The sequence below is a fragment of the Ovis canadensis genome, chromosome 4 (genome assembly GCF_042477335.2).
Source record: "Ovis canadensis isolate MfBH-ARS-UI-01 breed Bighorn chromosome 4, ARS-UI_OviCan_v2, whole genome shotgun sequence".
Classification (NCBI taxonomy): Eukaryota; Metazoa; Chordata; class Mammalia; order Artiodactyla; family Bovidae; genus Ovis; species Ovis canadensis.
In genome coordinates, this window is record NC_091248.1 from 30,594,205 (window position 1) to 30,611,704 (window position 17,500).

The following is a 17,500-nucleotide window of genomic DNA, read 5'->3' on the forward strand; positions in this document are numbered from 1 at the left end:
TTCAGACTTCCTGTTCACGGGTTTCTTTTTTATTCTTTTTGAAAGTTCAGTATGTTTAAAGTAGAAAAATTCAGGGAAAAGAGATTCATGCTGTAAATACTTGGCAGAACAGCTCAAAATAAAGAGAGTGTGCGGCTCTTGGGTTCACTCGTCCCCCTGTCCCCGTGCAGGCTTGCCCGCTGGAGGCTGCTGCACTCCTGTAACCTCAAAGGGGACAGAGACCGGTCTTGTAGGAGGTGACGGCATAGTTCGCAGGAATGGGGGGAGATGAAGGGCTTGTGGACACTGCTCTGTTGGGCTGACTGGCTCTACAAGAAACTACTGAAAAACTTTTTTCTTATTTTTCCTGATCTGTATTAGGAGAACTATGTATAGAGATACAGAAAAAGGAGGAAGTACTTAAAACCAAATATCCGATGGGGTAATCCCTCTCCCATATACTAACAGAAGAGGTCATTTTAACATTGCATAATCGACGTTTCTAAATAAATGAAAGCAAACTAATGTCAGAAACATTTTTGTCTGCCCAATCCTTTTGGAAATCCTTTTGTTCTCAATATCGCCTCAGTGCTGTGTACGTCAGTAGTATGCCAGCTGACTTGTGCTATGGAAGATGTTTATCCCTCTGTGTACACTGAATCCATTCCCTGCCATTCACATTTTAGCTGTTTTAGAGAACTCCAGTTAATTTGTAAAATGCTTGACTTTTTTAATGATTGTAAAACCTAATTTTGTTTTATGGTTTTAGGTCTCGTCAGCCTATCTCAGCCCCTCTCTTTTCATGTCCTGACAAAAACAAGGTTAATTTCATCCCAACCGGATCAGCTTTCTGTCCTGTAAAACTCCTAGGCCCTCTTCTCCCTGCCTCCGACCTGATGCTCAAGAACTCTCCTAACTCGGGCCAGAGCTCGGCTCTGGCCACCCTGACCGTCGAGCAGCTCTCCTCTCGGGTTTCCTTCACATCCCTTTCCGACGACACCAGCATAGCGGGCTCCGCGGAGGCCTCTGCCCAACAGCCATCCCAGCAGCAGCAGTTCCTGCAGGAGCTGCCGGGTGAGGACCACATCTCTGCTCACAACTACGTGGTCATCTAAAGCGAAGGGGGAGCTGGCCTCCACCCTGTTTCCCACGCATTAGAACTAGATCTCAGACACCCATCTGCATGGAGTGACCGACTTTCTGACAGCACCACCACCACCAACAGAAGACTGAATCAGAATCATCAAGTATCTCAGCACTTATCTTGGCAGGGACGGAACTCCTATTCAGCAGTTTTTGTGGAAAGCAGTAATGCTTGCAAAATGTGTGTATCATTCAGCATTCTAAGTGGAGACTATGCATTTCATAGTATGTTTGACAGATTAGTACTGTGTCCTGTGTTTTGTCCCCAAATCTTCAGTATAAATAAGCTCTATATCAGAAAGTTGCCTGTCTAAATAGAAAATGTCTTGCTGTGTTTTGTCCTATGGAAAAATACTGTACTTCAGGATTATGTTTACAATTGATCCAGGTGTTTGTTTCTAACTTCTGTAATACATACAATGCAAAAAATAAACAAATGGCCACAACAGTTGCACAGGGCCCACCCTATGGCCTAGCTTCAGGTACTTCAGTTGAAGTCTAAACTCAGGTAACTTGGAATGTATATCATATTGGGATATTAACTATTTCACAGCTAAAAAGCTAAAGAGGGAACAGCACTCTTTTGCCTTTTCTTCTTTTATGCATTTCCCTTTCCTCATTACATTCCACATTCTTAGAATAAGAAGTGCATTCAACCCTAGGAGGACAGAAATCCTGGACATGGGTGAACGCGAGGAGAACCAGCAAATCCGTGGTGTCTGACATCACTGTTGTCATGGGGTTACAAGTGAAACAACTGTTGCATTCACTGTTTCACCATGTGTAAATGTGGCTTTTTTTTTTTGTTAACAAGTTCAGGTGTTGCTCAGTTAATGACTGATACAGTGTTGCGAATAAAGTATCAGGTACTAGGCTGTACGAAACATTCCCCCAGTGTGTGTGTGGATGTTAAAGACAAGAATGTCTAGGTGTAATTTTCCCAGAGGATGGCTGAGGTTTTTTTGTTTATGTTGGCCATCAGGGTCATGAAATGCTACTGATCTATCCAAAGGCATAGTCACGTTTCGTTTCTCTTTTGGAAATTCTTGAATCTGCAGGTTAAGAAATGACAGACTGGTTATTTTCCTCAAGCAGTTCAGGTGCATGAGTTGTTTTAATGTAGAGAGAGCACATGTGAGTCTCCGAATTCAAAATAGGTTATTTGGTGACTCGCAAGTGCAAGCAGTGTGGAGCTGTTTCATTTAAGCCTCTCGCAATAATACCATGAACACTTCTGTTCATATTTTGGAAGCATGGAGTAGACCATAAACCCAAGTAAAGAGCCTTGACCCTGCAGACTTGGCATAACTTCCTGAAGTGTGAGGAGAGCCCTAGATGTTCCAGATTGGTCAGTGAAAGAGCCCAACTTCTGACATTGTTTTCTGCAGCACAAAGAGTATGCTCAAAAGCGGAGAGAAGTTTCTGTGTGTTTATTCCTTCAGTTCAATAAAACCGTTGTTTGATCTGCACCGAAAGTGTATGGCACAATTTTCTGAAGAATTAGGGGAACAAGGTGCCTACAGTTACAGGAGCGTTTCAGTTCCTTTCAGTCATTCCTGGGTTTTCCTTTGTTTTATTTTCTAAGGAGGTTTAAGAAGGAAGATGTGATAAAGAAGAAAGCAACACCATTGATTTTTTTTTAAGAAATGATATATATATGTGTGTGTATATGTTTGTGTATGTGTTCAGTGTATTATTTTGTCATGATCCCAGTTATCTTCTTTCCACCAAAGTTTGCAGTAATATTCTCTCCTGAAGGTGCATTCTGGCTCCTTTCAATTAGTCAGTGTTATATTGTAGGAGACTGTCATGGGAAAGACTCAGTTTACTTTCACCATTTTCACAGGGGAACCTTTTAAAACAATCTATTCAGCAGAAGACACCTTTAACCCTAATAATCTCAGGCCTTGATGAAAATACTATATTTTGTAGATTATGGTTAAAGGGAGAAAATTATTAGTTCTGTAAGATAAATATGAGCTCCATTAACTTCTGATATCTGGTTTAGCATTACATAATGTGTTGATCTTATACTCTGCTTTTGTCCAAATAAGATGCAATAGTATCAATATCAATTTCTGAACGATGGACTGAATATGCTTTTTTTGGTAATGAAATCTGATGTACGATATTTATAGTGACATGTGCTTTTATTTTCTCATGAGAAAACTAAATATTGTGTTGTACATTTGTTCTTAGCATATATTAAAGTTTTGAACCAAATGTGTTAAAGCTTATGCTTTGCCATGTAAATTTCCCAGAAGTTGTTGAGCTCAAATGTATCCTACATCCAGCTGTAGAAATTTGTCAGAGATTGTTTAAATTTTGTATATAGTTGTACTGTTTAATTCTACACTGCGCTGAACAGTATTTGAGTTACCATACAATATGGCTTTACACAAGGAAATGTGTGGCTTTTGTTTTGTATTTTTTCAGTATAGAAGTTCCTGTGTCTTCTTATTTAAATAAAGTTATTAGTAAAACTGGAATAGTTCACTATGTTTTTGGAAAGACTGGGCTTTTAGCATCTTACCTGACAAGGATGAATTCAGCTCTCGGGTTGGAGGTACACTGACTGGGTTAGATTTCCACAGCCTGGTTTCCTCTTGATATTTTTATTTACACACTTTTCATCACAAGCTAAGAAATGTGATGTCTGAAGTTCACCAAGTCTTTGTTCTGTTCCCAGCAATGAGCACCTTAAAAAGAGAAGACACTGTCCTCATGTCATCATTCTATGCCTAAGAATTATTTATGAAAATGTTTGTTTAATGAAATCACCACAAAGGAGATTGCAGCAAAAATTTTAAAAATTTCACTCTTTTTATTTACAGAGCAAAAGAGTGTTGATGTTTTTCCCAGTTACCTAAATAGGGTCATCATAGGCCATGTGGTAGCTTGAAAGCAAAAACTAACTGCTTTGAGAAATACTTTGCCAGCAGCATAGTCTTCATTTCCAAAGCACCTCTCACTAAACAGATTTAAGTTGAACCTAAAATGATTATGTTTGGGGCTTTAAAAAATATAACTTTTTAAGAGTAAGTTTGATCCATTGTCTTCTTCAGGACTATATATGATTTAAGCAGGAAATTATCTACTGTATACAAGTTTAAAATTCCACTGCAAATGAATGTGGAGAAAAAGTGGAATTTCAGCCCCATCTTTGCTTGATCATACAAGCTTAATAATAAATGGCCCTGAGACAAGTTAGTATTTGCAAAATCAAACCTAAGGAACAAGGAAGGAGAAATTCTAAAAATTTTATGTTTAACCCTATGTTAATAGAAATAAAGGTTATTTATGAATATCACAAAATAAATGTTTACCACCACCCACAGTGTGAAGTGAGTTCTAGCTCTGAAGTTCAGTTATCCCCAACTTACTCCCTATAAGCAGCTTCTATCTCCTACCCCATCTTTGGACCTCACAAGTCTGTCTTCCCTGGTAAACTCACTTTGGTGAACTTAGGGTTCCTTAGAACTACAGGAATTTTGTGAAGGTAGATCCCATAATTCACACCTTGAGTCAAAAGCTGAATGCTATAGTCTAGCCCCACAGTTCCAGATATCTAGCAAGCATCTCCTCTTGGACTTCTTGCCTCATTTCAACTTCAGTGATTAAACGGAATGAAGACACTCTTGTTCCTGTCATACCAAGTTAGCTCTTCTCCTTCACACTTATGTTCCTTCTGTTTCCCAGAAAACAAGGACTAGAACACTATTTTCTGACATTTTCTTCACCTAAATCAAAATTGCCTGTCTTCCTACTAGTTCACCACTGAAATATGAAGCTGCTAGAGCTGTGATGGTGGTAGGTAAGACAGCCATGCTATGTGGATGAATTTCTTTTGAAACAGGATTCAAATGGCAAGAAAAATAAGTTTGCTGGACTTCCAAAAATCTCTTCAGCTGTAGACTAGGGGTCAGCCAACCATAGCCCACGGACCAAATCTTCCCCAATGTCTATTTTTATAAATCTACATTTATACTGTCTGGTGGCTCAGATGGTAAGGAATCTGCCTGTAATACAGGAGACCCAGGTCTGATCCTGGGAAGTTGGGAAGATCCCCTAGAGAAGGAAATGGCAACCCACTCCAGTATTCTTGCCTGAAGAATCCCCATAGAAGAGCCTGGCGAGCTATAGTCGACAGGGTTGCAGTCAGACATGAATGAGTGACTTAACACATACATACATACTGGAACAAAGCCACGCTTAGTTCCTTATGTACTGCCTTTGGCGACTCTGCTGTACAATGGCAGAATTCAGTAGCTACCACAGAGACAGTGTGGCTCACAATGCCTAAAATATTTACCATTTGGTCCCTCAGATATGCAGATGACACCACCCTTATGGCAGAAAGCAAAGAGGAACTAAAGAGCCTTTTGATAAAGGTGAAAGAGGAGAATGAAAAAGCTGGCTTAAAACTCAACATTCAAAAAAATGAAAATCATTGTATCCGGTCCCATCACTTCATGGCAAATAGATGGGGAAACAATGGAAACTGAGACTATTTTCTTGGGCTCCAAAATCGCTGCAGATGGTGACTGCAGCCATGAAATTAAAAGATGGTTGTTCTTGGAAGAAAGGCTATTACAAACTTAGACACTGTATTAAAAAGCAGAGTCATCACTTTGCCAACAAAAGTTTGTATAGCCAAAGCTATCCATATTTCCACTTGTTGTGTATGGATGTGAGAGTTGGACCATAAAGAAGGCTGAGCACCAAAGAATAGATGCTTTTGAACTACAGTGTTGCAGAAGACTCTTGAAAGTCCCTTCCACTGCAAGGAGATCAAACAGTCAATCTTAAAGGAAATCAATCCTGAATATTCATAGGAGGGACTGATGCTGAAGCTCCAATACTTTGGCCTCCTGATGTGAAGAACTGACTCACTGGAAAAGACCCTGATGCTGGGGAAGATTGAGGGCAGGAGGAGAAGGGGATGACAGAGGATGAGATGGTTGAATGGCATCCCTGACTCGATGGACATGAGTTTGGGCAAGCTCCAGGAGATGGTGAAGGACAGGGAAGCCTGGCATGCTGCAGAGACACAAAGAGTCAGACATGACTGAGTGACTGAACAACAACCGCCCTTATAGAAAAAACATTTACTGACCTCTGCTGTCTGGGGAGGCCTTACAAATAGCTGTGAAAAGAAGAGGCGAAAAGCAAAGGAGAAAAGGAAAGATATAAGCATCTGAATGCAGAGTTCCAAAAAATAGCAAGAAGAGATAAGAAAGCCTTCCTCAGTGATCAATGCAAAGAAATAGAGGAAAACAACAGATTGGGAAGGACTAGAGATCTCTTCAAGAAAATGAGAGATACCAAGGGAACATTTCATGCAAAGATGGGCTTGATAAAGGACAGAAATGGTACGGACCTAACAGAAGCAGAAGATATTAAGAGGAGGTGGCAAGAATACACAGAAGAACTGTACAAAAAAGATCTTCATGACCTGGATTATCATGATGATGTGATCACTCACCTAGAGCAGGACATCCTGGAATGTGACGTCAAGTGGGCCTTACAAAGCATCACTACGAACAAAGCTAGTGGAGGTGATGGAATTCCAGTTGAGCTATTTCAAATCCTGAAAGATGATGCTGTGAAAGTGCTACACTCAATATGCCAGCAAATTTGGAGAACTCAGCAGGGGCCACACGACTGGAAAAGGTCAGTTTTCATTCCAATGCCAAAGAAAGGCAATGCCAAAGAATGCTCAAACTACTGCACAATTGCACTCATCTCACATGCTAGTAAAGTAATGAGCAAAATTCTCCAAACCAGGCTTCAGCAATATGTGAACCATGAACTCCCTGATGTTCAAGCTGGTTTTAGAAAAGGCAGAGGAACCAGAGATCAAATTGCCAGCATCCGCTGGATCATGGAAAAAGCAAGAGAGTTCCAGAAAAACATCTGTTTCTGCTTTATTGACTATGCCAAAGCCTTTGACTGTGTGGATCACAATAAACTGTGGAAAATTCTGAGAGAGATGGGAATACCAGACCACCTGACCTGCCTCTTGAGACATCTGTATGCAGGCCAGGAAGCAACAGTTAGAACTGGACATGGAACAACAGACTGGTTCCAAATAGGAAAAGGAGTACATCAAGTACATCAAGGTACACTGTCACCCTGCTTATTTAACTTCTATGCAGAGTACATCATGAAAAACACTGGACTGGAAGAAACACAAGCTGGAATCAAGGTTGCTGGGAGAAATATAAATAACCTCAGATATGCAGATGACACCACCCTTGCGGCAGAAAGTGAAGAGGAACTAAAAAGCCTCTTGATGAAAGTGAAAGAGGAGAGTGAAAAAGTTGGCTTAAAGCTCAACATTCAGAAAACGGAGATCATGGCATCTGGTCCCATCACTTCATGGGAAATAGATGGGGAAATAGATAGTAGAAACAGTGTCAGACTTAATTTTTTGGGGCTCCAAAATCACTGCAGATGGTGACTGCAGCCATGAAATTAAAAGACGCTTACTCCTTGGAAGAAAAGTTATGACCAACCTAGATAGTATATTCAAAAGCAGAGACATTACTTTGCCGACTAAGGTCCGTCTAGTCAAGGCTATGGTTTTTCCTGTGGTCATGTATGGATGTGAGAGTTGGACTGTGAAGAAAGCTGAGAGCTGAAGAATTGATGCTTTTGAACTGTGGTGTTGGAGAAGACTCTTGACGGTGCCTTGGACTGCAAGGAGATCCAACCAATCCATTCTGAAGGAGATCAACCCTGGGATTTCTTTGGAAGGAATGTTGCTAAAGCTGAAGCTCCAGTACTTTGGCCACCTCATGCGAAGAGCTGACTCATTGGAAAAGACTCTGATGCTGGGAGAGATTGGGGGCAGGAGGAGAAGAGGATGACCCAGGATGAGATGGATGGATGGCATCACGGACTCAATGGACGTGAGTCTGAGTGACCTCTGGGAGATGGTGATGGACAGGGAGGCCTGGCGTGCTGCGATTCACGGGGTCACAAAGAGTCGGACACAACTGAGCGACTGAACTGAACTGACCTGACCTCTGCTGATGGCACCCCACTCCAGTACTCTTGCCTGGAGAATCCCATGGGTGGAGGAGCCTGGAGGGCTGCAGTCCATGGGGTTGCTAAGAGTCAGACACGACTGAGCAACTTCGCTTTCACTTTACACTTTCATGCACTGGAGAAGGAAACAGCAACCCACTCCACTATTCTTGCCTGGAGAATCCCAGGGACAGAGGAGCCTGTTGGGCCGTGCTGTCTGTGGGGTCTCACAGAACACGACTGAAGCAACTTAGCAGCATAGACCAAAGAATAAGCTAGATTGGGTAACCTGTGTCATAAATGTGGTTGTTTCAAAAATATGTCCACAGTCTCTTCAGCTAGTAGTTTTGGTAAAGCTGGACAGCCATGTGAAAATCAATGAAGTCAGAATATTCCCTCACATCATACACAAAAATACACTTACAATAGCTTAAAGACTTAAATATAAGACATGACACCATGAACTCCTACAAGAGAATGTACGCAAAACATTCTCTTGACATAAACCATAACTGTTTTCTTAGATCAGTCTCCTGAGGAAATAGAAACAAAACCAAAAATAAACAGATCAGATTTAAACTTAGAAGATTTTTGTGCAGAATATAAGCTTTTGCACAGAAAAAAGAAGAAAAGACAACCTATGGAATGGGAGAAAATATTTGCAAACAATGAGACCAACAGGGCTTAATTTCCAAAATATACGAACACTCAAAACAGCTCAATAACAAAACAACCCAATCAAAAAATGGGCAGAAGACTTAGATGTTTCTCCAAAGAAGACAAACAGATGGCTAATGGGCATACCAAAAGATGCTCAACTTTGCTAATTATTAGAGAAACATAATTTAAAACCACAATGAGGCATCACCTCATACCAATCAGAATGGCCATCATCAAAAAGTCTACAAATAATAAACGCTGGAGAGGGTGTGGAGAAAAGGGAATGCTCCTACACTGTAGGTGAGAGTGTAAATTTGTGCAAACACTGTGGAGAACGGTATACAGGTTGCTTAAAAAACTAAAAATAGAGCTACCATATGAGCCAGCAATCCTACTCCGGGTCATATATCCAATAAAGACAAAAACTCTTAATTCAGAAAGATACATGCACCTGATGTTCATAATAGCACTATTTACCACAGCCAAGACATGGAGGCAATCTAAGTGCCCATCAGCAGATGAATGGATATAATTTTCTTAAAAAAAAAACCAGAAAAACAAAAAACAGACTCTCAGACATAGAAAACTTATGATTACCAAAGGGGAAAGAGGTAGAAGGGATAAATTAGGGCCTTGAGATTAATAGATACACACTACGATGTATAAAGGCTTCCCTGGTGGCTCAGACGGTAAAGCATCTGCCTGTAGTGCTGGAAACCCGGGTTTGATCCTTGGGTTGGGAAGATCCCCTGGAAAAGGAAATGAGAACCCACTCTAGCACTCTTGCCTGGAGAATTCCATGGACTGAGGAGCCTGGTAGGCTACAGTCCATGGGATGGCAAAGGGTCAGACACGACTAAGCGACTTTACTTTCACTTTCACTATGTATAAAACAGATAAGCAATGTCTTACTGTATATAGCACAGGGAACTATAATATCTTTTAATAAACTATAATGGAAAAGAATTAGATATATAATTATATATATATATATATACACACACTTTGCTGTACATCAGAACTTTATACAACAGTGTAAATCAAATTTTTTTATACTACTCCCTTCCAGACGTAGAGTTTAATTTTCCTCCCCTTAAGTGTGGGCTGGACTTGCTTAAAAATAGAAATCAACAGAAGTGACAGGTTGTCATTTTCAAGCTTAGGTTACAGAATGACAACTGTGTAGTCAAATCTGTGGTTTTTCCAGCAATCAAGAATGAACTTGAGAGTTGGACCATAAAGAAGACCGAGCACCAAAGAATTGATGCTTTTGAACTGTGGTGCTGGAGAAGACTCTTGAGAGTCCCTTGGACAGCAGGGAGATCAAACCAGTCCATCCTAAAGGAGATCAGCCCTGAATATTCATTGGAAGGACTGAAGGTGAAGCTCCAATACTTTGACCACCTGATGCAAAGAGCCGACTCAGAGAAGACCCTGATGCTGGGAAAGACTAAGGGCAAAAGGAGAAGGGGGCAGCAGAGGTTGAGATGGTTGGATTTCACTGAGTCCATGGACATGAGTTTGAGCAAAGTCTGAGAGTTGGTGAAAGACAGGGAAGCCGGACATACTGCAATCCATGGGGTCATAGAGTTGGACAGAAGTTAGCGGCTGCACAGCAGCATAGACAGGCTGCTGTCTCACACGTGCACGCCTGGATCACTCGCTACGGGGAAAGCTACACTGTGAGGATACTCAGGGAGTCTATGGAGAGGCCCACACAGTGAGCAGCAGAGTCCCCTGGCCTCCAGCTGGCGAGGAACTGAGGCCTGCAAGCAGCCATGTGAGTGAGCTTGGAAACAACTCTTCAGCCCCAGTGAAGCTTCAGACGCTTGCAGCCCCAGGCCACAGCTTGACTGTTGACTCCTATGAGAGACCTCAAGCCAGGCTGGCTAAATCACTCCTGGGCTCCTGACCCTCAGAAAGTGTGTGAGAGAATGTTTGTTGTTTTAAGGTACTAAGTTTGGAGGTAATTTGTCATCTCGGGCTTGAGAACTAATATACAATACAGCAGCTGCCCTCCAGCCTCCCTTGCAGCCCCATGGAATGTAACCTCCCAGGCCCCTCTGTCCATGGGATTCTCCAGGCAAGAATACTGGAATGGGCTGCCATGCCCTCCTCCAGGGGATCTTCCTGACCAGGGACTGAACCTGCGTCTCGTATCTCGGCAGGCAGATTCTTTACCACTAGCACCATTACTGGCACCAATATCACCTAGAGTCTCACCTGTATCACTCCATCCTCTGGCTCCAGAAAATGATGCTTGCCTTTTCAGAATGGACACTCCTTGAATGAAGGCCATTTGGACTAAGTTCAAGACAAAGCTTTCTCATATATAATTCTGTTACTTGAACAACTCACATGATAGTTTACTATTAATAGACTGTGATGGAAAGTTGCCTACCATTAAACCATCATACCTAAGACAATCCAGTGGAGGGAAAAATTAAATCCTTGCAGGAAAGGATTCCCTGTGGGAAGGGAGGCAAAGAGAGGAGGATAGATGATCAGTGGAAAAGCAGAATCTCTGAAAATAATGGGAAATATTTCCATCTCAAATGTCTTTTTTTTTTTTTTTCCCTTTAATGAACAGGAGGCTAGTGATCCATTGATTCTAATGGCCTGTTCCATTCCAGAGGCCTCTGAGTTGCTCAGGAGAGGAAAATGTTTTCAAAGTTCCAGATCAGTTGGGTGATGACCCCTCTCATTCAAGAGTCATTTTCTTAAAATTGACTAAGAATTTGAATAATTAGATCATTTTCCTTCCAAAAGATTTTCCGATGATAAGAAATGGGTTGCATTTCACACTACAGATTCTACTCAGATTTGGGCATAAATTTTAAGCTTGACTTTGATGACATCCCTTAAGCCAGACCTGGGTGTGGGCCTGCAGGCAGTGGATGTTATTTCAAGCCCCTGTGGGGAAGCAGACTGGATCAAAGGTGGATGGAGGGCTTCACAGGGACCTGCCAGACGGAGCAAAGGGTTCATGAGGGAAAAGGCAAACCATGTCTCAGGTTTTCCATTCTGCTTTGTAAAGGAAAGGGGTTATACTCAAGGGACAGCACTTAACAAAGGCCACTGCTCATGTGTTACAGTCAACAGCCTGCCATTTTCCATACAGCCTGAAATCAAGGCAAGCTGGATAATGTAGCTTGCTCTCCATTCATCTGCCCATTTGATTTCAGACAAACCCCGGGGGTGGTCTGCCCTGCTTTCCTTCCCAACTGACCACCCTGGGAGCTTTGTATGAGGAACGCATTTTATTTTGAATCCCCGACCCTTTCTCCTGGTCACTCTGCTAAATTCAGGTCCCGCAGGAAGACAACAAAGACATGCAAGGAGACCAAAGATGGTTAAACCACGGGACGGATCTGCGGGTGGTGCAAGAAGAGGGCGGAGGTGAGTATTCACAATATTCATAAGCCCTTTGGAAATACCTGATTTCTGCTTACAATGGGCATGCATTCCTTTAGTGATGTGTTCTAAAAGAAGAGGACAAAGAATATGATCTTCATTTTTGCAGAATCCTTGGCAATCTTCTTCCTTCTGCCTGCAACCCCCTTCTTACTGTCCATTCATCAGACCTGCAGCCCACAGGGCTGACCTGGGTGTGACTGAACTGAACTGCTTCACACACTCCTGATATAAAGACAGGGTGGAGTTCAAGGGAATGATCAATGTGAAAATAAAGGTTTAGCCTCACTAATGATCAAAGCAATACAAATGGAATCAATTTGTTTCCTTTAAACTGGTGAAGATTAACAGGAAGGATAATATTCAGTGTTTAATGGGGTAGCGCTCAGTTGGTAAAGAATCTGCCTGCAATGTGGGAGACCTGGGTTCAACCCCTGGGTTGGGAAGATCCCTTGGAGAAGGGAACGGCCACTCACTCCAGTATTCCAGCCTGGAGAATGCCATGGCCTGTATAGTCCATGAGGTCACCAAGAGTCGGACACAACTGAGCGACTTTTACTTTCACAATGGGGTAGCAGGAATATGATTATCTTCATATATACCATTAGAAGAATAAATTGGTCCACCTTTCTGAAGAGGAGCATGGCAGGACTTACACAAAACAGTGTGACCCATAGTTTTATAAAAATATATATATGTGAATTTTAAAAAAGACACGAAGAAGGTACAAAAGTTAACAGTGGTTGTGTCTGGGTTGTAGATAATCTCTCTTTAACATTTGTATTTCTGTTTTTCTACATTTTCTTTAGCAGCAACTGCTGTACTTGGATGCAATCTCAAAAATGACAGAATGATCTCTGTTCGTCTCCAAGGCAAACCATTCAATATCACGGTAATCCAAGTCTATGCCTCAACCAGTAACACTGAAGAAGCTGAAGTTGAACGGTTCTATGAAGACCTATGAGACCTTTTAGAACTAACACCCAAAAAAGATGTCGTATTCATTATAGTGGACTGGAATGCAAAAGTAGGAAGTCAAGAAACACCTGGAGTAACAGGCAAATTTGGCCTTGGAATACGGAATGAAGCTGGGCAAAGACTAATAGACTTTTGCCAAGAAAATGCACTGGTCATAGCAAACACCCTCTTCCAACAACACAAGAGAAGACTCCACATGGACATCACCAGATGGTCAACACCGAAATCAGACTGATTATATTCTTTGCAGCCAAAGATGGAGAAGCTCTACACAGTCAACAAAAACAAGACCGGGAGCTGACTGTGGCTCAGATCATGAACTCCTTATTGCCAAATTCAGACTCAAATTGAAGAAAGTAGGGAAAACTGCTAGACCATTCAGGTATGACCTAAATCAAATCCCTTATGATTATACAGTGGAAGTGAGAAATAGATTTAAGGGCCTAGATCTGATAGACAGAGTGCCTGATGAACTATGGAATGAGGTTCGTGACACTGTACAGGAGACAGGGATCAAGACCATCCCCATGGAAAAGAAATGCAAAAAAGCAAAATGGCTGTCTGGGGAAGCCTTACAAATAGCTGTGAAAAGAAGAAAAGTGAAAAGCAAAGGAGAAAAGGAAAGAGATAAGCATCTGAATGCAGAGTTCCAAAGAACAGCAAGAAGAGATAAGAAAGCCTTCCTCAGTGATCAATGCAAAGAAATAGAGGAAAACAACAGAATGGGAAAGACTAGAGATCTCTTCAAGAAAATCAGAGATCCCAAGGGAACATTTCATGCAAAGATGGGCTTGATAAAGGACAGAAATGGTACAGACCTAACAGAAGCAGAAGATATTAAGAAGAGGTGGCAAGAATACACAAAAGAACTATACAAAAAAGATCTTCATGACCCGGATAATCACGATGGTGTGATCACTCATCTAGAGCAAGACATCCTGGAATGTGACGTCAAGTGGGCCTTACAAAGCATCACTACGAACAAAGCTAGTGGAGGTGATGGAATTCCAGTTGAGCTGTTTCAAATCCTGAAAGATGATGCTGTGAAAGTGCTACACTCAATATGCCAGCAAATTTGGAGAACTCAGCAGGGGCCACAGGACTGGAAAAGGTCAGTTTTCATTCCAATGCCAAAGAAAGGCAATGCCAAAGAATGCTCAAACTACTGCACAATTGCACTCATCTCACAAACTAGTAAAGTAATGCTCAAAATTCTCCAAGCCAGACTTCAGCAGTATGTGAACCGTGAACTTCCTGATGTTCAAGCTGGTTTTAGAAAAGGCAGAAGAACCAGAGATCAAATGGCCAACATCTGCTGGATCATGGAAAAAGAGTTCCAGAAAAGCATCTATTTCTGCTTTATTGACTATGCCAAAGCCTTTGACTGTGTGGATCACAATAAACTGTGGAAAATTCTGAAAGAGATGGGAATACCAGACCACCTGACCTGCCTCTTGAGAAACCTATATGCAGGCCAGGAAGCAACAGTTAGAACTGGACATGGAACAACAGACTGGTTCCAAATAGGAAAAGGAGTACGTCAAGGCTGTATATTGTCACCCTGCTTATTTAACTTACATGCAGAGTACATCATGAGAAACGCTGGGCTGGAAGAAACACAAGCTGGAATCAAGGTTGCTGGGAGAAATATCAATCACCTCAGATATGCAGATGACACCACCCTTATGGCAGAAAGTGAAGAGGAACTAAAAAGCCTCTTGATGAAAGTGAAAGACGAAAGTGAAAAAGTTGGCTTAAACCTCAACATTCAGAAAACTAAGATCATGGCATCCGGTGCCATCACTTCATGGGAAATAGATGGGGAAACAGTGGCAGACTTTATTCTTGGGGGCTCCAAAATCACTGCAGGTGGTGACTACAGCCATGAAATTAAAAGACGCTTACTCCTTGGAAGAAAAGTTATGAGCAACCTAGCTGGTATATTCAAAAGCAGAGACATTACTTTGCCGACTAAGGTCCGTCTAGTCAAGGCTATGGTTTTTCCTGTGGTCATGTATGGATGTGAGAGTTGGACTGTGAAGAAGGCTGAGCACCGAAGAATTGATGCTTTTGAACTGTGGTGTTGGAGAAGACTCTTGAGAGTCCCTTGGACTGCAAGGAGATCCAACCAGTCTATTCTGAAGGAGATCAGCCCTGGGATTTCTTTGGAAGGAATGATGCTAAAGCTGAAGCTCCAGTACTTTGGCCACCTCATGCGAAGAGTTGACTCATTCGAAAAGACTCTGATGCTGGGAGGGATTGGGGGCAGGAGGAGAAGGGGATGACCGAGGATGAGATGGCTGGATGGCATCACTGACTCGATGGATGTGAGTCTGAGTGAGCTCCGGGAGTTGGTGATGGACAGGGAGGCCTGGCGTGCTGCGATTCATGGGGTCACAAAGAGTTGGACACGACTGAGCGACTGAACTGAACTGTTAGCCATATAACCTGAGAGAAAGTGCATGTTAATTTCTAAATAATCAAGAGAAGGGGAAAAAATATTGAGTAGAAGGAAATGGTAGAAAAGATTTTAACAGAAATGAGCCACAGATCTCTTAAAATCAAGGTGGCTTAAGAGAAGGTTTGGTACAGTGAATTCTGGCTCAGTGGGAGAGTCCAAATATGACAGAGTTTGAAGCCTTTTCCTCTTAGGGAGAGAAAAAAATGGCCCCCAACAGCTTCACAACCAGGTAAAGAGGGTTAAGTTGTTTAAGTGGTGGTGGGCGGGATAAATTGAGAGCTTGGGATTGACATTACACACTACTTCCCAGGTGGTAAAGAACCCACCTGAAAATGCAGGAGACGTGGGCTGGATCCCTGGGTCGGGAAGATCCCCTGAAGGAACACATGGGAACCCATCCTGGTATTCTCACCTGGAGAATCCCATGGACAGAGGAGCCTGGCAGACCACAGTCCCTAGGTGCAAAGAGTCGGACATGACCGAAGCAACCTAGCAAGCACACACACATACACAAAGTAGATAATCAACAAGGACCTACTGTATAGCACAGGGAACTCCAGTCAATATTCCATAATAACGTAAATGGGAAAAGAATCAGAATAGATGATATGGATATAGATAATTGAATCACTTTCCTATATACCTGAAACTAACACAACATTGTAAATCAGCTATACTCCAATATAAAACAAAAAAATTTTTTAAATGATTTAAGCTTGGACTGGAACTGGAGGTACATTTCACTTGGAGGAGGCTGCATCTCAAGTTCTGAGAACAGAGCATCACCCGGAGCATGGAACACACTAACTGCCGTCCACTCAGCTGAGCTGGATTCGTGGTGTGGGCACCCAGGGGCTCCACAGTCCATTCCATTGATTAAACTTCTTGAACTACCTCATCAAGAAAAACTGAAAAGAACTCCCTGCCCCAAGCAAACTATATAAACCTGGAAGTGGCCAAGAGATGGTTCCCGAATATGACTCCTGATTCTTAGTACACTCTTCATTGAGGGCTGTTCAGTCTAGCTTTATAGAGATTGCACAAAGTGGGTACATGTGAGATGGATGCCAGCCAGGATTTGAACTGGAGGAGACTGGGAATCAAAGCGCTAAACAAGCTGCAGTGAAGTCCTTGGTCTGAGAATCACCAGTGCAGGAGGACTTGGTCCCTCCTGTTAGTCTTTGAATCTGTAGCTGGCATAAGCCAATGGGGTGGACAGTAACTTGGGACATTTCCTTATTTCTACTTTTTGGCCAGTTTCTGCCCCTTATTCTCCAGACTGAGTCTTCACACTTGGTCATTTGTGGTTTTGGTCAGCTGGCTGGCTCTACATGGTAGAAAACCATGTCTCTCCCACATTCTGGGACCCAGAAGCAGAGTGGCATAAGGGGATGTGGTCCAGGTTTGGCATCAGACAAGAGTGAGTGGTGACCCTGTGACCCTGAGAGTCTTGGTTTGCAAAAAGAGATAATAATTCTCAATATGCTTGGGCTGCTGTAACAAAAGACCACAGGCTAGGTGGATTAAACAACAGACATTTCCTTCTCATGTTCGTGGAGACTGGAAGTCCTGGATCAAGGTCCAGCAGGGTTCAGTTTCTAGAAAAGACTCTGTCTGGCTTGCAGATGGCTACTTTGTCCTCACTGAGCCTTTCCTCTCTTCTCAGGATGCTAATCCTATCAGGTCAGGGCCCCACCCTTCCTTATGATCCCATTTTACCTTAATTACTCCCCAAGGTCATATGTGCAATCTAGTCACACTAGGGCTTTAGGACTCCAAATCATGAATCTTTGGGGAGACACAATTTACAGCAAGCAAACACCTACTGCCATT

At 42.3% G+C, this 17,500-nt stretch overlaps 1 protein-coding gene across 2 annotated transcripts in view; it reads left to right on the forward strand.

Moving 5' to 3' along the window:
• GLCCI1 (glucocorticoid induced 1) overlaps positions 1–3,611 on the forward strand; it is a 111,503-nt gene extending 107,892 nt beyond the window's left edge. For both annotated transcript variants that reach the window (XM_069587509.1, XM_069587510.1), the window contains exon 8: positions 749–3,611. In XM_069587509.1, coding sequence (XP_069443610.1) covers positions 749–1,094 — 346 coding nt within the window. In that variant the 3' untranslated portion in view covers positions 1,095–3,611. The remainder of the gene's footprint in view (positions 1–748) is intronic.
• Positions 3,612–17,500: the final 13,889 nt, after the last annotated feature.